This window comes from Trachurus trachurus, assembly GCF_905171665.1.
Source record: "Trachurus trachurus genome assembly, chromosome: 12".
Lineage (NCBI taxonomy): Eukaryota > Metazoa > Chordata > Actinopteri > Carangiformes > Carangidae > Trachurus > Trachurus trachurus.
Window position 1 is genome coordinate 13,992,270 of NC_139908.1, and position 23,251 is coordinate 14,015,520.

Here is a 23,251-nt window from a genome sequence, read left to right on the forward strand (position 1 = left end):
AGCAAGTCAGAATTGAGAAAATCAATAGTAGTTGATAGTAAATGAAAAAAAAAATCAAATATGGCACTGAATGCCACAACACTGGTGGAAAACAGAGAATTCAATAATTGTCCATTAGGCTGTAGGAGACACTGCTGGTGCAATGTCGCCCTCTAGTGTTCACTAAAGAGACTCACAGGCATCCAACACCCACAAGCCATAAACCCTCCACACAAAACACTGCATGTTTGCTCAGTTATACCAAAGTCACATTATGTAAAAATAATACAACAAACAAAAACAGTAAATTGAATAAAACAGCCTTTATACAGTATTTACAATTCAAGATATTAACATTAACGTCGCTCCATTAACAATTCTATTTGATGTCTTAAAATAGTGAAGACAGAATGGTTGAGCAGATTATCATAAGCACCACCTTATCCATGGACATAAAATGACTGGATCAGTCAAATATAAAGTGCAACTGCAATTTTTCACAGATCTTTTGCTTCCTGAATCATTTCTTCCGAAAGTTTATATTTCTGCAAACCCAGGTCATTCCATCCTGGGAGGAAAACAAAAGAGACAACAGACAACATGAAAAAAGTAGTAAAAATCTGTGAGGTGTAATTGATGTGAATCTAAAAGTAAGTTCATGAATATGAGTGATATTTTGTTGCTGTTTGAATATCCTCTTCTACTGCAGGCTGTTGAGACTTTCACTGCTACTGTGTATGTATTCAGAAGAGGAAGAGAATTTGCAAGCACTCAAATCCTTCAAACAATGATTAATACTTAAAAATAGCAATAAAAATAGGCATCAAATCAAGACAAAATGATGATACATGATATGCTGACTGGCAGTAGAGGTCATGGCTCGTGATACAAGATTAAATACATATGCCTGAGAAACAGCATTAAAGCCTCTTAAGTCTTTAGAAAGATGATAACATGCTGAACTCTTGACCTGTGACAGAAGTTCTCTGCTTAAACATGTTATGATGCTTTGTTATGACAAACTTTAATTTAGTGTACAGACAGTTAGCTGATTACAAAATAAACTAACTTTAATATGGTGTTATATACAATATTTTGGTGAGGTTATCATTTGCTGCTGTTTTTATATTTATGAAATCTGTTGTTTGATACTGCTGCCACTAGTTACCAAATATATAATCATGAGTTTTTAGTGTTAAATGTATTGACATTACAAACTTATACAAGTTAGATGACAAACAGCAAAAACTAGGCCTGACTAATGTACAATAAAAGGGCTGTTGTCACTGTTTGTTATTCTGCCTTGTGTGGGAAGTAGAGAAGTGTCACTATGTAGATAAAGTAGACCATAAAAATATTCTATGATTCCTCAAACTGATTTCAAATGTGTGTTGTGTGTTTACAGACTGTGTGCACCATACCTGAACTCCCTCAGCAGTGACTGCTGAGCAGGCCTGGACCTGCCACATGCGATCCCGGATAGTGTGCAGACTGAGACTTTCTGCCAGCTCAGAGGCCGGGGAGGCTGTCATCAGGTCCTGCTTGTTGGCAAAGATTAGCAGGGGCACGGCAGCGAGCTTCTCCTCCTCCAGCAACTCAGACAGCTCCTGGAAGCGCAGACACACACGTCAGCAACATAATCGTTTGTCTGAGCCAGAAGATGAAATGCACCTAATGACTTTTGGACGTAATTCCATCTTACATCATCAGAAATCATTGTTGAAATTAGCATTAATAGACAGCATATAACAATGAAAATAACCTCCTAACCTTTAAAATGTTGTGGCAATACAATCACACTAAAAAATGTTTGCATTTTGTATATCTCACCAGACTTGTTTCTTCAAACCTTTTCCTGTCTGAGCTGTCAATCACATAGATCTGCAAGCAATACAGTCAATGATATTAACAAATAGGTATTGATTTTACTCGGTCACTTGTAATTCAAATACATTGAACAGAACCTACAAGCACATCTGTGTTCTCAAAATAGTTCCTCCAGTAGGGGCGGATCTTGCGTTGACCTCCAATGTCCCAAACATTCAACTTGAAGCCAGAAGACTGAACACTCTTTATGTTGAAACCCTGTGCAAAGATAAGAGGGATGCTTAGTGCTAAATGTACAGTAATACATGTAGCCACATGGTCTGAACTCTAAAATCATGAAATAAAGACAAATATCTATGTGAGTCAAAGCTACCCGATGTGTAAGAGTGTGTGTATTTTTGTACTTGAGTAGGTGTGATGTGGCTGATATCCTCAGCTGCCATCTGTTTCAGCAGTGTGGTCTTCCCAGCATTGTCCAGACCTAACAACAGTAAGCGCACCTCCTGGTCTGGAGACTGCTTCAGCCTCCGGAGAATGGACAACAGGCCCTGCAAGTGGATCAGAGTCCCAGTTTAGAGGTGATGAGCTTCAACAGCGGGTTTCAGGGGTGACATAACATACAGAGGAGCCTTTTCACAGAGTCATCATCATCTTAGCTGCACCGGGTGAAGGCTAGAATTTAGGCAGCTGGCCGATACCCTGTCTGTCTCAGTCTACGCCAGTCATCAGAGGCCAGCCTGGTGGTAAGTCTTGGCAGAGGAACATATCTGAGTGTGCACAGGTTGTTAAACACTCACTGTAGGCCTACAGCAAGAATCATCTTGAGTGTTAGGATTTAGCTGTTAGCTGCTTGCAGTGACCTACACAGGTAGCGGGCCAAGAGCTGTCATTGTACATTCAAGATTAAGCATGTGCACTGCAGTGAGTGGCTTGTGTCCAGGAGGTGGTAATGAAGGCTTTGGATCAAGCTATTTAGCTTGCAGTGTGTTCTCATAAGATCGCAATGGTGTCACTACAGTCTGTGACCTGTTATAGCTATATATAGGCTATAGAGTGTGCCAAAAATGGAATAAACAGATTGATTGTCAATAGGCAAATTGATAAAGAAAGTGGTATTTTCAATTTATTTCAGTGTGCATATTTAAAAACAGCCCCAAAACACACACATGACTCCCTTTCTTTCTCCTGTAATCCACTTTGAAGCTTTTATTTTGAAAAATGCTATCTGAATGGGCCCAGAATGAAGTGAATTATTATATTAAAACTATCATAAATTGCCAAACCAGACAATCTGACATTTTAAGTGACAACTCATGCTACTATTATTATCCACGCAACCTGTTTGTTGACATGTTTATCCACAGCACAACTTCCTGAAACCTAACGTTATGTTCTCCATTTCTCAACAGTTTCTAGGGGTTGTCACATTTAACACAGAAACAGCAGCTTTCTATAGTTTCACAATGTAATCACAAAGTTGCTATTGCTAACTGTTATGACTCACCATGTTTCTCTCAGGTGTTGTTGGTGGTGTGGCCCTTGGTCAGGCTGAGTGGATTAACATCTCCTGACCATGTTTCTTGGGTGAACAGCTGTCTAGTTCGGTTGCCACGGAAACCGTGACGTCAGAATAAACAACCCGGACACGACACCGGAAGAAACGGATGTCCGCAAATGCATCATGCAAAATCTAAAATTATTTTGTTGGGGCATATGTGATTCCCACACTATGTTCCCATAAAGACTTTCTTGGTTCTGTCTGTTCAATCTAGATTATAAAACGCCACAAAATAGGCTAAAAAAAAAAAATACGTGTTATAATTTTCCACTGACCAAACTATAATGTTCTTTTCAACGGACAAACAAAATCCAAAATGCATAAAATCCTCAATTATGATCAGCTGGAAACAAGACATTTTTCCTTCAAAAAAATCTAAAACGATGATACAATCAGAAAATTAAAATAATAGCCAATAGATTTTCTGTTGATTGACAGGTCAATTGACCCACAAAGAGTTTTTACAGTTTAACTGGGTTATTTTGTGTAACTTTATCATTCAGTGTGATATTGACTCCTAGGTCAAATTGATAGCATCAAGCTACAAGCAACATATTTCTTAGAAGTGCAATTAAACTGATCTTTAATTGTAGTTTGTGATAAAATAGGCTACATTTGACAACACTGTAGCCTATTTCAATGTTGTTATATCATCACTGACCCATATTTACATGTATTATAGAATATTTTGTGTTAAATATGCATAAACGTGGGAAAACTGCTTCTCCAAATAAGAGATGACGTTATCCTATGATTAAATAAGAATAATAAAAAAACAGGGACATTATCAGCCTACTATGGAAATGAGTACTACTTTTTCGCTTTGAACTTGAACATGCATTATGTGAAATCATGTGCCTTTTTTTCTCCCCTCTCAGACGGGGTGAACAACAGCGCCCCCTGTGGTTCAGTAGCGGTCATGGCGGGTCGTATTACTACACAGGGCTGTTTCTGATTCTGAGTCATGGAACGGCAAAAACACGTCTGAGCTGAACCGTTAACCAACCACCAACAGCAGCCAGCCGAGCCACCTGCAGTCACCTCGATAAGTCGTCCGGTCGACCGACTGCTATATGATTCCCGTCGTGTTCACGGCCGTCAACCCAGAAAGATGCCGCATAAAACACTGGGATCCATTGTAGGTCTTCTTTGTACCGGGACTTGTCTGGTGCAGGTAAGCCCCCTCCGTGCTTAGCGCTCCCGGGGTCGGCCGGCCGCTCCAGCCGAGGCCGCGGCTCCTGGGCTGGGTGAAGGCCTTGCGCCGATCCCTTTTGTCTCCTCCACAAAGGAAACTCGGCACGGTTTGCTACTGTATACAGAGGATGACGTCAGTTCGTCGAAGTTTTTATCCATATTTCGACAGCTAACTCGATAAAATATTTAGGTCATATCTCGAAGAGAGACACCAGTTTGTTTTACCACCAGCATATATATTTTATTTTTCACAATTTGAATCAAGTCTTTCCAGATTATCGTTAGCCGTTGCTAACTGGTACCCGGCGAATTGACGTGTTTTTATTCATAACGTTAGTTGTCAGTATTGGCTAACGTTAGCCCGACACACAGAGCCGTTAGCCTCGGCTCGTCCTGTTTGTTTTTCCAGATAAAATCACACATTTTAGCATGTGCGTCAAATAGCGAGAGAGCGATGCTATTACAACTGTTTATCTACGTACATAAACACTGCACGACAGTGTAACTGTTGTGTATTTTTTCATACATTATGACATTTAAATGTACTTTAACCTAACTAAATGTCTTCAAATTGATCCCCTAACTAAGACATGTTGTTGGTTGTCTGATCATTTTAAAAGCCACTGAACTCTGCCTTGTATTGTTTCCTGGCTGCTCCCACTCTACTGTACTGTGTACTGCTATACGTAACGTTATAGTTTAGATGCCTGTACAGTACAGTTGGTAACTTTTCTGTTGCAGCCGTACCCTGTTGATAAACATGGTTGAAATCTGAATTTCAGTTTTTTGTTTGTTTTGTTTGTGTTTGTGTTTTTTAATTTTCTCTCAATGTCTGGTGGGCGAATGTGGGGTAACGTTAATGTTTTGATATGTGTCATATGTGGGAAGGACTGTGAAAGAAAACCTTAGGGGACAATAAAGGCATCTATCTATCTATCTATCTATCTATCTATCTATCTATCTATCTATCTATCTATCTATCTATCTATCTATCTATCTATCATGAAAGTGTTAATGTACAGAAAATTGTCACCACAATGTGCAACCACAGTGACACTGAGGTGAAAGAAGCAAAAAGCTAAATAGGTCATTCTATTAAGAGTTTGCTGTGCATTTCCTTATTTACTTGTGTGATTGAGTGTTGACACAGACAGACAGTCACTTTGTGGACCTCTTGTGTGTGTTTAAGGCGAAGGAGTTCTGTTTTGGGGTAAACAATGAGCAGTATCGCTGTGAGATGGGGTACTGCTGTGGAGAGACAGAGTGCTGCACCTACTACTATGAGCTCTGGTGTAAGTACAATTGATTGTTTTTCCAGCTTTCCATTAAGAGAAATCACAGACTGTTTTTATACCCTCCTCAATGTCCATTTATTTCTCATTTAACCAAATGATATCAAGATTTACTTTTATTTGGTGCTCGTTGCCATCGGTTTCGTTTTTACAGTTAAGTTCAGTTTGTTATTGTGTAGTTGTCAATTTAAGATTGACTTGTTTTGAAGCCCAGTAATGTTTCAGCACAGAAAAATGATTGTTTTATATTATATGTTATTATTTTAGTTATGCTAAATGCTTAAAATTGTATCATATGACAATTTAATTTTACAGAAAAACGTAACTCCTAACTCATCATCACTTCTTCCTTGGATACAGTTAGGCAAATTACTGCTTAGTTAAATTGATTATGATGATGAAATCCTCTCTCCCCCTCCTAGGGTTCTGGTTGGTCTGGACCCTGATCATCATGCTCAGTTGCTGTTGTGCGTACAGACATCGGAGGGTTAAGATGCGCCTGCAGCAGGAGCAACGCCAGCGTGAGATCAGCCTCATGGCCTACCAAGGAGCATCTAGCTCTTTCATATCCCCTCCACCACTCAACCTAAGTGAGTAGTCTTTATGTTTGCTATTGGTTCTTCAAAGATGCCCTCCTGTATTCAACAGCAAATCTACTGTTGGTTTTTGGCTATTTTTCGGCACTCTCAGTTAGATATCGATATTCTGAATACAGATCAGGATCTACGTACTTGTGGTCATGTACGTATAGATACCCAGATAATCTTTTCTCCAGAAAGTTCCTGTACCTCTTCCTATGGGCTCCTTATGTGCTCCTGGACCCAGTGATAGATTCAGGTTCTGCTGAATTTGCTTTGAGCTTTTTCCTGACTCAGTTCAGAGCTGTAGCTTGATTCCAAGGTCATCTTGGATAACTTTAATCCTCTATCTTTCAGACAAATTGAGGCTTAATTTTGGCCGCTCATGTGCACAGCATTATTCTTTTGGACTCTCTTCAAAGCCTCATGTCCACAGGTAAAAGTCAGGACTTGAACTTTTGTCTCTCCACCACCACCAACATCTGCGTTTCTGCAAATATCCTAAAAACATAATCTTCAGACCCACAATATACCCGACCTCTCCATGAAGCAGCTCTTTTACTGAGAGAGTTGTTACTGTAGAGCGGGGGGGGTGCTGATCCTGGTCCCATTCTTGTCATACTCAGCTGTAAATTGCCTGAATATATTGAAGATCGTGGTGATGCTGCCAGAAGAGCACCCCCCCCACCCCCCTCAATCTTAGTGGTCACTCCACTCCAGACCCTTGCTGAAAAGTGATATCGTGTCCACTAATATCACAAACAGGAGTGGGTCAAGGGGCACATGGAGTCTGACGCCCACACTGAACATGCTTGACTTCCTGTCAAGAATGTTAACACAACTCTGACTGGAAACGTACACAGACAGTGAGTCAGAGACCCAACCAACATAGCAGCTCTTCCTACTGGATATCATGGGGGACAAGGGGACAAGGGGACAAGGGGACATAGTAACGTGAGATTTAATTATACTCAATCGGCATTGTTTTTGCTTTTTATAAGGTTATGGCCTACAACATTTCATCTTAAAACCTTTGTCTCATGATGTGTTAACCTCATGTTATCTTTTTAAATTTCTGAAAGATAACATTCATACTGAGAGATTATGTTTTGTAGAATTCTACCAATTTCTGTTAATATATTAGTAAGAAATGTTATTTTGTGAAATTAACAGAGAGAAATACAGTATGTGTTCACAAATTTGTCATCAACACGGTGTAATTTTCTGTGGCCACAACGTTTTACTTTGAATCCCGATGAGAGCTCCCTGGGGTGGATTGTGAGATTGTGAGAAATGTGATCCGTGGTACTAATGGAAAAATTGTAGGCCACGATATATCTGATTGACCATTAATAAAGCCATTGCACAACATCCATTTCTCCATCTACTAGTGTAGTGTTGCTCCCCAGCAAAGGCAGCCATGTCATTTTTTCCAAAAATACATTTGAGTTATTTACCTGAAGCATTTTTCCAGGAGTTTGTTCAAAACTAAAGATCCTGACTGAAGATAAAGTGTTCACTTTTTTCATGGAACAATAACAAATTAACGCAGTCGTAAAATATGTCTATGACTAGTTACTGTTGTTGTTACGGTCTGTTCTATGACGTTGAGGAAAAAATAAAACACTGTGCCTGGGGACTACCGATGATTCACTGACCAAAATTTAGTGTGTTCTGGGGATCATTGGTGAAGTTGGTGGTTGGCATAGACTACTCACACAAAGTTAGGGATATTTGGCTTTCTGGTGAAATGTCAGAATGCACCTAAAATGCACTATAACCTTAGTTTGCACTACAGGTGAACTTAATTTGACTTCTAAACTTTTGAATGCACATGTCCAACTGTTCAGTGTTTCAGTATTATAACATAACAAGTCCTCTAACAAGGTGGTTAACTGCAACAATAACAACAAGTGTCTGATCCATGAATCAACCACTAAATGTTCTGGTTCAATGACAGTTCGTATTGAAACAGTCCTCTTCATCATGCTGTTCACATTCTGACATCATGAGACCAAGGCAACACCTAACGGTCGATCAACAATACCTGGACCATGTTGAGGCTTCAAATGGGATGTTCTCAGAGGGAAGTGTCCACTGAGCTTAGTGTCACAGAGTTTCATCAGCGAGTTGCAACAGAGACACAGAGACGGGAAGAGTCACAGAAAAGGCAGAGAAGTGGACGTCCTCTGGCCACATGACAACTTAATGACACATTGACATGTCTTGTTGTGGTATACCCACTATTGTTGTTAACTAACTTGTTTCAATACGTTGTTTAAGATGAAGAAATTGCCATACCATACTTCTACTTAAATGCCCTTTTCTCGTGATATAATAAAACTGTAGCATGGACTTTTTACATTTTCCATATATTTCACCCGAAAGTCAAATATCCCTATCTTTGTGTGAGTGGTGTATACAACATCATGTTGTAATTAGTGTGAAGCTTGTAACAAGCCAATATTATCATTATTGATTAGTTTGTTTGACTAAAAAATTTTGTGAATTACTTTATTTGTACTAAAAAAGGAAATGGTTTAATTGTTTATCAGAATAGGTTTTTGTTAATTTCTCTGTTGATTATTCAGTTGATTAAATGATAATTGTTGTGGCTTTACATGGAGGTTCAACTGTCTTTATAGGAATAATGTTTGGAAACCTAAAACTTGTGTATTATTTACCAACTTTTAGGGTTCTGGAACGACTGCAAGCTTCCCGACTATGAGGAGGTGGTAGGTCACCCCCCAACGCCACCACCCCCTTACTCTGAAAACCCTCCTGAGACCGCTCCAGCACTCCCTCCACAACTGCGCCAACCAGACGCTGCCTCAGTGCCACCGCCACCGCCACCGCCACCGCCCCCGGCCGAGGCAGACCAGGGGCCGGAGGGTCAGGCCTCAGGCTCGTCATCAGAACAGGAAGCGGCAGCGGCAGCAGCAGCGTCGATGCCGATCCAAGCACAGCGTCAGGAAGCGGAGAACGCGGCGGAGGCTTCGTCGATGGCAGCAGCAGCAGCAGAGGAGGAGGAGGAGGACGAGGAACTCGTCACTCGGCGCCGGCACGTGACCGGCGACTCAGGGATCGAGGTGTGCGTTTGCCAGCTGGACGTGGACGAGGGCTCCGGGCTGGAGGAGGAAAGCGACGAGGAACACAGGATGTGCAAGGTCACCGGCGGGGACTGCTGCTCCGGCCACCAGCAGCAGGCCTTCAGGCAGAAGGAGCATTCCTCTGAGCTGCCCAGCCAGACCCCCAGCACCAGCACTGGAGACCACATGGTGTGATTCACAGCGTAAGATAGGCATGACATTAAAAATGGTGATGAAAAATAATCTCTAATGGCTCCCAATTAGAAAGCTGAACATGGACAAACTCCTGGCCTCATTTTTCTTTTTCTATTTTTTGCTTTGCTTGTCCTTAGTGGGGAAACCAGCAAACACATGTTGATGCTCCATTTGGTATGTTTTTTTTTCCTAGTGGTAAGTGAGAGAATTTCATTGGATAGTGAGAAGGCAGCAGTTGATTGTGACTATAATCAGAAATGACTGTTTCCCTCGCTCCTTCCCTATCCTTCCAGCACTGCCGTCATGTTTCCGTTTCTGTCGCGCCTCCTTGGTCAGAACATTTCCGGGCCATCCTTCCCGTCTGACATTTTACCTCTGGTGGGGACGGTCAGCTCGGAGCATACCAACACGGTCAACAACATTTCTTCCCTGTCCCCACTACGACGAAGCAGAGGAGTCCAAATCAAACCTCTTGAAGACTTAAAAAGATGATACTGGACACGAGCACACGTTACGTCCCCCCTCAACCCCCTCCCCAGAAGGCCGTATGTGTGTGAGAGTTTGTGTGCGTGTGTGTGCTGTGAAATCTAGGGCACAGCTGCATGGTGATGTCAGCTCTGAGGTCATGGTAACCAGCGTCTGTAGTCCTCTGGAGTGTGGGATGTTTTGCATCTAGACTTGGGGGTGGTGGTGGGGGGATGAAACACCCACAGATAGCAGAGGCGGGGGCAGGAAAGAGTTGAGCTGTTTTCATTTTGGTTTTTGGTTTTCAAACGACATACATCCTTCTTGCAGCACTTTTTCCTTTATGATATCCATACCGTGGTCGCCACAGCTCTGTGGTCACCAAAATAGCATGACTGTAAGTAAAGAGTGATCAGCTTTTTTTTTTTCTCCATGATTTATTGATTGTGTGCATGATCTCCCCACTTTGGTTTCTTTCTTCATTTAATTGATAGAAATCGCCAAGAGGGTTTTACCACCAATTTTTTGTAATCAGTGAAAAGCCCTGTGGTGGCTCTATGTAAGGATTATGTCAGAGTGAGTATTGCTCAGTATATAGCTTGAATGCTAATAACGAAGGATGTACCTTTTTTGCTTTTTGTTTCATGTCATTTCATAACCAGCCGTGCTTCAGTAAACGCCACAGGTGTCACCATTAATTGCAACAAAGCTCCCGACAGGAGCCGCTAAAGTGTGTAACTAGTGAGTGGGTGTTTTTTTAGAGCAGTAGGGAAGGTTTGTGTGTGTATATCTTTTAGTGCTGTAGTAGCCGGTTGAAATAATTACTCAGCACAGACGTGGATTAACATTTAAAGCACTGTTTTTTTTGCATGAGGCATGAATTTCTGTGTTTTATATTTGAGTTAGGTAGCATCTTCAAAGGGGGCGGTGTGCTACTTGTTTCGCCCCATCCACAGTGGGGCTACAGTGGTCACACAACTCCATAACCAGATATTAGGATGAAGAAATGGACTGATGTTTAAGTCGAGATGCCCTGAATCTTGTGTCGATGCGACCGTGTGAGCCACGCTGTGCTGTTAACGCTGTGTGCTGGTAGCTAGTTAGTTAGCTGCTCCTGTCTCGGCTCTCCGCGGCCCCTGTAGCTCTTGGCAGCGCGGGGGATTTGCAGCGGTATTTTCCATTGGCAGCAAAGGGTGGGTGCGTTAGAAAGTCGAGGTGAATGCAGGCTTTGCTCCGCTCTGCAGTCTAGTCAGTGAGGGCACAGCTGCAGCCGAGAGTCTATTGTGGTTAACTCCATGCTGCCCTGCCTCATGTGTTTGCTCGCCCAGTAGACTGTAGTAGTAGTTTGAAATCAAAGCATAGCGGTCAGAGCCGGGTGTTGTCGGAGAGGAAAACAGCCGTAAATCATAAAATGTTATTCGTCACGAGATAAAAGGTCTGTGCAAGACGAGCAGTAACTGATAACGTCAGTAAATAATTAATTGTGAATTTAGTTTGGAACAACAAGTTTTTTTTATTTATTTGTGTGGTCTCATACTGTGTGATGAAGTGGGGCACAGTGTAAAACTCAAGTCAGTCATTCTGCTTCAATCAAGCACACACGCTCACAAAGCTCTGCTCCTGATTGGCCTCAATCACTCACATCTCTCAGTTAACAATTTAAACTCCCAGTTGTCATGTTACAGACTCCAAACATGAACTCTGTGGCTTTTGAAAAATATAGCTACAGTATTAAGCATCAATTTCCAGCTGGTAAAGCAGTGGAGTTATTCTCTTGTTGGATAATATTTATTGAGATGTGAAGATGGTCTCTTTTAGTTTCAGCACTGATTGAGGTGTTTAATGACACATTTAGGAAGCTGTTCGGCCTCTAAACAAGACTCGACACCAGGTTCTGTGCATCAATGTGTACAGCTCCTCCCCGAGCTACAGAACCAGCCCAGGACTCTGTGATTGTCTTCTACCATTTGAGCTCGGAGGCACCAAATGTGTACAGCGAGAAGAAATGGGGTTTAAATTGAAAAGATGAGAGATGTCGTCCCATGTACCATTAAGTAGGCCCGGCCGGTCAAACGCGCTGTCGGCCAAGATTTGCAGCACCGGTGTTAGGTTCACGGTCGTTGTGTTGCATTGTTGAGCAGGTGTGTAAATACGAAGCCATACTAACATGACAACGACCTTTTCAGAGGAGCTGTTACACTGTGAGCATGACTGCACACCCATTAGCAGAAGTAATAGAAGACCTTTTTCTTTTTTGTCTCGACCAACACACCTCAAGCTGCCTTGCTGCATCTCTAGAGAGCAAAATGTCTTGATCATGTAATTGCACAATAAAAAATTAAAAAAAAAGCCTCTGTATGCGGGAACAGACGCGCTACTGCCTTATTAGAGTAGATGTAGTTAAGTGGGTTTGCTCTGGATTTCCTTTTGAATGGTAATACTTGTGTTGTTGTTCCAAGCATGATTGCTTCAGAGCACGGTTGTTGCTCTTGTATCAACAAAAGAAGAAGAGGAAAAAAAAAAACATATGAGCTTGTTCCGAGAAAGAAAGTGTGCTCGCATTGTGAGAAAAGGATGTGGTTTAAAACATTTTAAAGCCACAGAAATTGAACCTGTCAGATGTTCCGTAGTTTCGCTTAGATCGATTTTTTTTGTATCTGTGGAGAGGTTGGTTGTGTCGGCGTTTTCTTAAAAAAAAATAGAAATACTGTGTATCTAGTTAGTTGTGGCACTGATGGAGTTTGTGAAGATCAGATTGTTGAGATCAATCACTCTTTGTTTTTGTTCCGTGGATCTGGTTGCAATTAGTTTGTGAAATAAACTGACTCGAAAGCATGAGGAAAATATGTTTATATATAAATATATATAAAAAAGAAAAGAAAAAGAAGTCTTGTTTTAGTTTTCTAAGGTCTGGTTGTGATTCATTCATTTTGTGTTTTTGCGGTAGGAGAACAAAGATGAACTCCCTTCAAGAGATTGCTTTGTAACCTTTTTGCTAAGGTGCAGTGTATTTGTATACATATGTAGACAAAATATTAGTAAAGGGGGGTTTGAGGAATGAGGGGATGATCTGTTTTTTGTTTTTTTTTGCATGAATGAACTGGAGGTCCATAGTTTCCCCATTGCCAAACAACTACTATGCCTCCCTGGGTTTCACATGTTTACTTAGATTAAGGGCTATATCAGTCATCAACTGTGGACAAACATCCATCCATCCACTTACTTCATTGAGTGATTTGTCTGCTCTGTGCCGTTCATTTAAAGCCACAGTTGCCACCATCTGAACATGGTCAGAACTTTGCAATGTGAACATGGTCAGTGTTTGGATTGTGATTGTGGATGTCCTTTTTAAAAAAAAAAATGTTGAGGCAGAACTCCTATTAAACAAGAGCTGATTGTAAATGTTTGTTCTATAGGCTGTAACTTTGCCTTTTTTTTTGTGTGTGGTTATTTTGTTAACCTCAGCTGAGGTGCGTGATGCGACAGCCCTCCCTTCCCTCCCTTCCCATCCCTCCCTTCACTGCCCAGTGAGAACAATTCCTTCTTATGTAACCAGTTGCATGTTTTTTGCGTTTGCTCTGTTGGGTCTTTGTGGACCGTGACTCCACCCTCCACCCAGGCTCTGTCCTTAGTAACAGAAGTGGTAGCCATCGCTGTAGCTGTTAGTTGTTAATTGTCTGTTTCCTTGTTTGTGTGTTTTTTCTCAGTCACACCGCTCTGCATGCGGACCCCCTGGAAACAGGCGGGCACATCCACCCCATGCAGAACTGTTGTCAGAATAACCTACCAAAGTTGTTAATCTCTCCACGCTACACGGATCATCGCCGTTTCCACCGCTCTGTGTGCGCGCGTGTGTATGATGTATATGTGTTTGTTGGCATTACGATGGTCTGTTTGGTTTCCCACTCTCAGGGTCGTCTTTACTAAGCAGTGCTAGAGGTTTAAACTACCACTTTTTTTTTTTTTTTTGACCCGCCAGTCTCATAAAGCCAAAGCAGTCATTTCATAGTTATCGTCTGTCCTCGTTCCTGCATCACGCATCTCTGTAGTGTGTTGTAAACTTTACTCGACTAGGCTATGCAACAACGTTAACCTACTGTTATATGCTGCGACCCATCTCATGTTCATTTATCTGTGGGCACCAGTACAAGCAATATAACTCTCAGTACTTGTGGCACTGCACTGTACTGTAATCTCCATCGGTTGGTCTGTGTACATGTATGTAAAAAAAAAAAAGAAAGAAAAATCATCATATGTATAAAAAAAACAAACAAGTATACTTGTAATGCTACTACAGTGATGTGATGAGTATGTGCTTCAGTGTCAGCTGAGGGGCTTTGAGTTTATAAGCCATTCTAGTTTATATCATATTCTTGATTTTCCCTCTTCCTGTTCTTTTTTGTTTGCCTCCTCAACCACTAACACTTTCTACTCCTCACGTATGAATAAACCACATTATTGAGTTGTTTAAGCCGAAGGAAAAAGTTTAAATACATTGTTTTTGTGTTGGATGAATTCTTATTTGCTATGTAACCTTTTCCATCCCTCATATTTGTCGCAATAATTCAGTGTTGGGGGGTCTCTCGGTAACAGCTTTTCTTCTTTTTTTCCATCTCCATGAATATTCACTGACTGAATATTTAACTGTTGCCTTTTTAATCCACAGTTACTATGACACCTTCAGTTTCCGAATTTTTATATATCATGCATATGAAAGACCTCAACAGTCAGCTCACATTAGACCAGCACGCATTAGGCTGATACAGAAATGACCTGTGGGCCCCTCAACTCTGAACTTGTAAAAAAAGAGAAAAAGAAAAAGTCCTCATAAGAAGTGTGATTGTCTCTGTCAAACAACCTGGAAAGTACTTTCTCCTCAACCATAGATAATACCAAACAGATGGAGGTGCCATGGTTGAGCTATGTGGATTTCTTTTTAATGCCAAAATGAGGAAGGCCATAGTTTGAGAAGGAAGCAGGTTATCTACTAACACACCAGTCTCTTTCTACATTGTTTTCCTAATAATTTAAAACAAGCCAAAATGAGTAAAGTGGAAAAAGAGGAAAAAAAATAAAAGCACTGAATTACATATAAAACGCTTTGGTTTTGGTAAGAAGTCTGCTGTGTACTCTTTGGGTCATCATTTGTATTTTATTTTTTTAATAAAACAAACATTGGCACTCACCTGACTAACTCTTTTTTATTTCTTCACTTCACTACAAGTAGCCCATCTTGCAGGATTGTGGTATTTTGTCTTGAATTATTTTTAGAACTTGCAGGGGAGGTGGGGTGAAAAAACTTCCCTGTGTGTGCTTCAAGAGTGATGATGGACCTTGAACACCTCAGAGTGAAACTGGTGCCTCACCTCACCATGTGGCAAAGCTGGAAAATTGATCTGGAGGACAGTCACACGGCGGAGAGAGAAGGACCTCGGGCAGTTGATCTTAATTATTGACGGTATGTTATGTCATCCAGTAATTAGGATAACACACAACCTCTTGTCCTAACACAAGTGAAAGTTCACTAAGTCTGATCATGAGGTTTGTGTAGTGCAGTTTGAAAAAGGTGATTTATTAAACCTTCCTGTGTGCTCTAGATAGAAGAGTCTCATTCATAAATGTAGAGGGAGGGGAAGTACTATATGTGTGTTAGAGTCACGTGTACGACCCACCTGAGCACCCAGAGGTCATAAACAATGTCTGGTGTAGGTCTTTAATGAGGCAATTCAAATAGGTCTGGAGGAAGAAACACAGTAAAATGGTTATAAAATGTCATTTTTGTGTCATTGAGTGATAAATGAGGCACAGTTTTCATACAAAACAACAAGCAATAGAATAAATAAGGTAGGGTGGCTGTAAAAGTGGCTACAGGAAATGAGGAAACCAGGAAGTCCTCATAAATTGCACAGTCCAAAAACGAAAGCACCACATACAAGAAACATGATGTTGACAAGAGGCAGAACATATAGAAGAAGATGAGGAGGAGTCAACAGCAGCAGCAGCTGGCCGCTGCCAGAAACATAGACTGTGACACAATTAACAGACAAACACAGGAAATGTTACATGAAGCAAGAAAAACACAAACTAAAGTGATAAATGTGTAGTCATTTAAATTCTATTTAACCACCCTCAATCCTCCCTTCAGTGCAAAGGTTAATTTCTAAAATGTAAATGCATCATATTTAAAATATCTTTAGAGGAATTTGCTGTAAACTGATCATCAATTTGATCCACTTCCTCGAATACATTATTATCATTATCATCCTTAAAAGCAGGAGAAATGCACACTGTAAAAGTATAAATAAACATTTTGGTGAAAAACAATACTGATATATATCTATAAAAAAAAGAAAGAAATCTATTTACTTTAAAAATTAAAGTAATCCCTGAAACACCCAAATCATTGCCACCAGCACATGCACCAAAGAGGCAGAGGTCAGTTATTCATACGCTGCACACAAATACATCAAACAGTGAAGCTATAATTTAAAAAAACAAAACAACGGGTAGCTTAGATAATTCATTAAAAAATGACCTCAATGGATGCCATGCATACTACAGCAACTACAGGAGAAGGCTATACAGTACATTACATAGTATACACAGTCAAAATGATTGAGTACCGAGCACTGAGAGGCGTTTCTAATGCAAAGAATAAAGATGCATCTTTGTTCTATAAAGATGGCATCACTGGTTTCTAGTGTTTTTTTTTTTTGGTTCATGAGTCTTAAATAGGAACAATCAGATACTTATATACTTATATTTCTCAAAGCCATAAAATCAGCATCAGTGAACTAAACTTTTTTCTTTTTTTGTTTGTCATATTCATCAAATGTGGAGAGAGAGGTAACAGAAACATAAAATGCAGCTGCTCACAAGAGGTTATGCAATATAATGTACTGCATGGCAGCTGGGTACGGAGCACAGAGGTGGAGATGGTAAGGCCCAGTTGGTGTTTGTGTCAGGCAGGGAGGGCTGAGGAGTGTGAATTGAAGTCCTCCTCCTGCTGCTTCGTGACAAACCAATGGCAAAGTTTGGAGAATGGCTTCGTGTAGCAGGTGAAACATCTACTCCACCTCCTGTCGAGGATATAAAAACAGAAGCTACTGCTGCGCTCTACTGGCCGACAGCAGTGTCTCACTTTTTGTGCATCTGGGGTTCCTCAGACCTCAGTAGTTACCCCCACCACGCTTCTCGTCATCATCATCACCATCTTCTTCCTCAGTAGAAGCGTTTGCGTCGGCTCTCGTTCCAGTGGCTGTACACCACCAGGCCGATGACGATGAGGAAGATGCAGCCCAGCATGGAGAAGAGCACGGTGAAGAAGATGGCGATTCCGCTCATCCCCTCTTCGACCTCGCCCACTGGAGGAAGATCGAAGGAGGTGATAAGGTCATAAATAAAATGGATGGAGCGATCAGAACAAGAGAAAACCAGGGATTCAGTGTGGTGTCTTACGTCTGAGCAGCTCTATGTTGTCTACACTGGGTATGGTTATTTCATCTCCCTCCTCCTCTTCCTCTTCCTTTGGACTCCGCAACACAGTCAGCTGGTAGAGTTTCAGGGAAATGATGTCATGGTTATCTGTAAATTTATAATTAGGAAATAGATTTGCATTTAGAGAACAAGAAAAATGTCACGTGTGATTTCCTTTGTGATTAAATGGTCGCACTCTTTCAGTGCAAACGTACAGTACATAGAGGAAAAATAAAAGCTCTCACTGGTTCAGGCAGAGAGTTTCATCATCAGAGTTATATTCTATATTCTCCTTAAATTCACAAGCTATACTTCAAATAAAGTTAAAACAGATACAACAACACTCACCCTTATCATTCTTGCCCACAATAAGATACATAACACAACTCTTACGACACACAACAACCAACACAAAACTAATAGCTACTGTAGTAGCTCTATAATGTCATTTCTTCATTTAATGTCAACAACACTTACACTTTCCACCAGTCCAATCCAATAAGTCAAAAAGAAATGATAAACTAAAATAAAAGTCAAATGACATTTCTTTTCAGAGAACTTCACATTGTTATTATGAACAGGAAATTCACAATATTCATACATTACTTCGAATCCTTGTGTAAATAAGTAAAATCTTAACGTTTTTTAAAGCTCATTGAGTTCTCTATTTTGTGGAGAGCTGTTTGTCTCTCTTAAATCAGTGATGCAAAGTCAAACAGGCGGTTTGAAATTTAGATAAAACAGACTTTGAAACAGTGTTATGGTGCATATACAGTGGGGGAAATAAGTATTTGATCCCCTGCTGATTTTTGCCCTTATTTCACTTAATCAAATGTAAAATAATTTATAACCTTTATGTGATGATATTATGTTTTTGTTGATATTTTGTCTCTTTCTGTTAAAATAAACTTACCATAAATACTAAAGACCATCCATTTCTTGTGGGGGAGCAAACTTACAAAATCAGCAGGGGATCAAATACTTACTTCCCCCACCGTACATGGTACCATTAGATGCCTGTTTATGTAGAAAATATATGTTTTTTTCCATCTCATCACATCTATGCAACAGCAAATTCAACAAATTCACACATCACACTCAAGTATCCCTGAGAAACAGATGAACAACAAACAATAAATCCCCATTCACAGTACAACAAGCACCAGCGTTGCACGTAAATGCATCAGTATGTGACGCGTTCACTGGGCTAAAAATAGTCAGAGAGTCAGAGTGTTGCTCGAGGTGCGAAAGTCACCATGACATGGCCCCAGGAGCTGTTTGGTGGAAGGTGGCCGCTTTTTTTTTTTTTTTTACCTGAGAGATCTCCAGTGATGGCTGTGGCTCCAAAATAATATCCCTGGGGCAGTCGCACCCCAGGTATGTCCAGGCAGTCCCTCCACTCGTGCTGCCCGTCGATATCTATCATCACCTGAGGAGCAGATGCAATCGGGAAGCTGTGGTGACTTTTAGAAGGTCAATGTCTGTTCACTGAGTTTACATGAGTTTGTTTTGTAAGAAAAACTTTGGACTGGATATGACTAAAAGCTATTTTAATGTGTCTCTTGTGGACTTGCCTCTTGAAACATCTTGACCTGAACAATATGAATGCTGTTTACAGTATAAACATGCTCTTGAGGCCTTAGGTTTTTATTACTCTGATCATAGGTTCACTAAAAGAAGCTACAATACTGTCTTTTATATAGCAAAGTGATAACTTGTGTTATATATTTATGTGCAAAGCTCTTGTTGGAATCACTTTTCTGCAAAGACATAAGAAGGACAGTTTTCATTGTTCATCTATCTTGTTAAATAATATGGGCCATAAATCAAAAACATTTCTATCCCTCTGAGTAACAACACTATTATCAATAAACAGCCACTTTATAAGTTGAAGACATGGAAAAGTATCTTCTCTCACCGTGAGCCTGCGGCGTATGTACCGGATGAAGAGGAAGGTGTCGTGTTTGAGGTTGCGCACCATGGCGTTACAGCCGCCCAGCTCCGTGGGGCGACCGTCGCGCTCGTGGTCGTAGCTGATGCTGCTGTTTCCTACCATGGCCAGAACGAAGGGGAAGATTCTCTTGTGGTGACAGTGGGAAATGGGGGTGAGAAAGGGAAATTAAATTAGTCTATTATGATGTGTTGTTATAACACTGAGAGGTGGTGGTGATTTTCACTGGCAAGTGAACTGTTTATGTTCTGCTGCCAAGCCTGGAGTCACGCAGAGACGTTTTTAACAGGGATTACATTTTCACATTCATGCTGCTATGCAAATTGAGGAGGTTTCTATTAAAACCGTTATGTGGCTTTTGTATGTAAAAATATATAGAGCAGATAAGCCCGCATTTTTTATTTACCTGTGTGCGAGGAGTGTATCTCTTCTTCTGGGCCTGTCTCCAAATGGTTGCACAAAAGAACACAAACACAGACCGTTTACATAAATCTGCAATAGCACTTAGTCCATTAACCCTTTACTGTACTGTAACATAGCAGGTGAGATCTGAGCAGTGCTACCGCAGCATACCTCTAACTGTTTCTCCTCGTTGGGATACGTGTCCACAAACACACCCAAGCCAGTGAAGTTGTCCATGTTTCCAAATACAGGACCTGTAATAGAACACAAGAGAGAGTGATATAATTTTATAGATATAACATTTGTTTTCTTTTAGAAATAAGACATAGGGTTGGGTAAATATGGCTTTCACCTTTCTGCATGCGCTCCTTAGTGTACCATATGGCAAGACCGTCACCATTCAAGTTCTTCTTTCCCTGACCGTGAACCTTAAAGTGCACCTGCATCTCCCAGTCCTTCAGATGACAAGGCTGCACAGAGAGAAAAAGAAAAAAGTCAGTGAAATAGAAAGTGTTTAGTCGAAGTTTCAGGTTTCCTGCTACATTTGGCAATAGGGTTTATTACACAGAGATGACAGAGTGGGGGTTGGCTTGGGGATAATCCTAGAGTGATGAGAAATCGTGCACACAGAGCTAAACCTTTCGAAAAACTCTGAGGCAATATATAGTTGCTAAAACCTCCTCCCATTGAACTCTACCACGCCAAAACCATACTTCAATAAAACAATACCTCTGGTAATGACTGGATATAAGAAGCACATTTCCAAAGAGCACTGTTATCATCTGCTTCTGAGAAGTGCAATCATTAGAGAATCACCAGAACATGTATAGTTTGCTTGGTATCATCTAATCACAGACCACTGATGTTTTTAAATGAAACCTAAGGAGATATTTGTTTAAGAAAGCTTTCTGCTAAATTTTGGTACACTTTTCATTGTCTTTTTATTAACTCTGTTGTGTGTCTCTTTTCAATTAAGTTTACACTGTAGCACCTTGAGATTGCTTAAATGCAAAGTATTTTAGACATTTTAAAACCCTGAAATGTCAAATATTCATCCTCTCAAATTTGAGGATTTGCTGCTGGTCTTTAGGGGTGTAACGGTACATGTAGTTGTATTGAACCGATTCGGTACGGGGCGTTCGGTTCAGTACAGCGCTGAGAACGAGTGCGTTTCGGTACAGAAGTTGTGTGTGTTTACAGTCCGCCTGCAGCTACACGTGCAGCCCGTTTACGTCCTGCTATCGCTAATACTACCGCTAGCGAGAAAACAGAGGCTTGAAGACCCTTCCTGCTTGTAGGAGGAGTGGAGGTGGGGGCTGTGGCTCCTATCTCCTCTCTGTCTGTTGCCTGTCCCTCTGTCCGTCCGTCCCTCCGTCTGTCTGTCTGTCTCTCTCTCTGTGTGTGTTGCGCACGGGCTCCTCCAGCACCTGTGGATCTGCTGCAGTCAGATGCGCCAATAGGCGCACGTCGCTGCTGTGTTGACACTACGCACTGTGCCGTCGTGTCGTGATGATCCGCGTTATTCATTCATTTATTTATTTGCGGCCGAACGGTTGCATCGTCAGGCAGCCGTTGTGGCATTTGCCCACATTGCCCTATGGTCAGTCCGTCACTGGCTTGAACTGTTAGTGCTGCACTTAAAATGTAAAAAAAAAAAAGTTGTGTTGAGAAGTTTTTTTACAATCATATTTTATGTTTTGTTTATTTGTGAATATTTTATTCATTGTAAGGCTTATTTTATATGTTTTGTTAATTTGAGAATAATTTATTGAACTTATTAGGCAGCACTTTATACAGTAGCCTATTATATTTTTTTCATATTTTGTATAATGGTTTAGTTTAGCTGAATAAGTTTATTTGTATCAGGGACAGAATGTACCTATAACATAACATTAGTGGGTGTGTAAAATAATTACATTTGACTAAAACATAAATTCGTAATAAACAACAAGCAAATTTATGTTTTGCATTTGGTTCTTTTACTGTACCGAAAATGAACCGAACCGAGACCTCAAAACCGAGGTACGTACCGAACCGTGATTTTTGTGTATCGTTACACCCCTACTGGTCTTTGTAGCGGAATATCTGTGGGTTTTGATTTCTGGACGGATGTCTATCGGATATGAAGACCACCTTGGGCTCTGAGAAATTATAGCCAATATAAAACATAATTTACAATTTTCTGACATTCAATACATGAACCGATGAATGATGGATCAACATGTTAAAGGATAATGACTAAACATTAGCTGCAGCTCTAAACACACAGGACACTAATGCTGATGATGCAGTGTGGGATACAATAGAGGTAGGCTCCTACTAGTACAGTACAGGTCTATACTCACGATGCGGCTCCACACCGCCCCCTGCCTGCTCTGCATGTCAGGTGTGAGGCGCACCTGTTCGGTGGTTATCATGGCATCCCCCATCAGCTCCCAGTGGGAGGAGCCTGAGGAACCCACACCTGAGAAAACAAAACAATACCACCATCCATCACGACAAAAGCTTACACAGCACAATGCTGGGGGGGGGGGGGGGGGCACAGCGGCTCCGCTTTGTCTTAAACACAAAACATCTATTGGAGTAAAAGAAAACGCAGACACGATAAAATGTCTTTAACGCAGCACATTGTATTGACTTGAATATGGGATATAGGCTGCTGTAGCCTAGGACAGTGTAACCCCCTATAGTTCAGCTGCGGTGGGCTTTATATGAGGCATGCAATGCAAACATGCACATGACTATATGAACCCTTATTAGGATAGACGGAGCTCACACATACACATTATTTAATCGTCAATCTGAAACATCTGTCCCTCGCCCCCCACCCCACCCCCCTCCCAGCCGGTCCCTGTGAGCCAGCAGCCTATTACAGTAACAGCCATAACGGGTGGGATACCTTGGTAGGGCTTGGACAGGGAATACTCCCGCTTCAGAAACTCCTCCATTTCATGGTCATCGTCGCCAAAACAGGAGCTGACAGCGAGGACGAGAAGAGCCAAAGTCCAGCGTGGTTTAAGGAGCATTATGTTCCCTCTGGAAACAGGACTAGATGGTGATCCGGAGCCTCTGTAGTGTCTGCTGCTGCTGCTGCTGCTGCTGGCGGCGGCCATCGTAGAGCAATACTCCCCTCCCTAAAGCGTCATCTTCCTCTTCATGTGTGTCGCTGTGTTGCATGGCTCGTCCTCATTGGTCCTTGTGACTGTCAATGAAAACGCACGCTTCCTATTGGTTGTTTTGGGTAA

The 23,251-nt window shown here is 41.2% G+C and overlaps 3 protein-coding genes across 3 annotated transcripts; 1 reads left to right on the plus strand and 2 right to left on the minus strand.

Annotated features, from left to right (window-relative positions):
* Positions 1–499: 499 nt before the first annotated feature.
* Positions 500–3,349, minus strand: LOC310995248 (ADP-ribosylation factor-like protein 3; the record flags this gene model as incomplete). Its single annotated transcript, XM_083984242.1, has 6 exons — positions 3,311–3,349; positions 2,211–2,354; positions 1,948–2,064; positions 1,810–1,860; positions 1,401–1,586; positions 500–547 (listed from the first exon to the last, which is right to left on the minus strand). The coding sequence occupies exons 1-6, from the start codon at positions 3,311–3,313 to the stop codon at positions 500–502; spliced, it is 549 nt and encodes a 182-aa protein (XP_083840368.1). The 5' UTR covers positions 3,314–3,349.
* A 953-nt stretch (positions 3,350–4,302) lies between these two features.
* wbp1 (WW domain binding protein 1) lies at positions 4,303–10,784 on the plus strand. The gene is made up of 4 exons (XM_083983247.1): positions 4,303–4,538; positions 5,748–5,850; positions 6,273–6,440; positions 9,123–10,784. Exons 1-4 carry the CDS (start codon positions 4,476–4,478, stop codon positions 9,710–9,712), a joined length of 924 nt encoding a protein of 307 aa, XP_083839373.1. The 5' UTR covers positions 4,303–4,475; the 3' UTR covers positions 9,713–10,784.
* A 6,262-nt stretch (positions 10,785–17,046) lies between these two features.
* Positions 17,047–23,106, minus strand: lman2la (lectin, mannose-binding 2-like a). Its single transcript, XM_083982845.1, has 9 exons — positions 22,906–23,106; positions 22,352–22,470; positions 20,359–20,476; positions 20,178–20,260; positions 20,011–20,043; positions 19,572–19,733; positions 18,968–19,082; positions 17,636–17,761; positions 17,047–17,541 (listed from the first exon to the last, which is right to left on the minus strand). The coding sequence occupies exons 1-9, from the start codon at positions 23,030–23,032 to the stop codon at positions 17,399–17,401; spliced, it is 1,026 nt and encodes a 341-aa protein (XP_083838971.1). The 5' UTR covers positions 23,033–23,106; the 3' UTR covers positions 17,047–17,398.
* Positions 23,107–23,251: the final 145 nt, after the last annotated feature.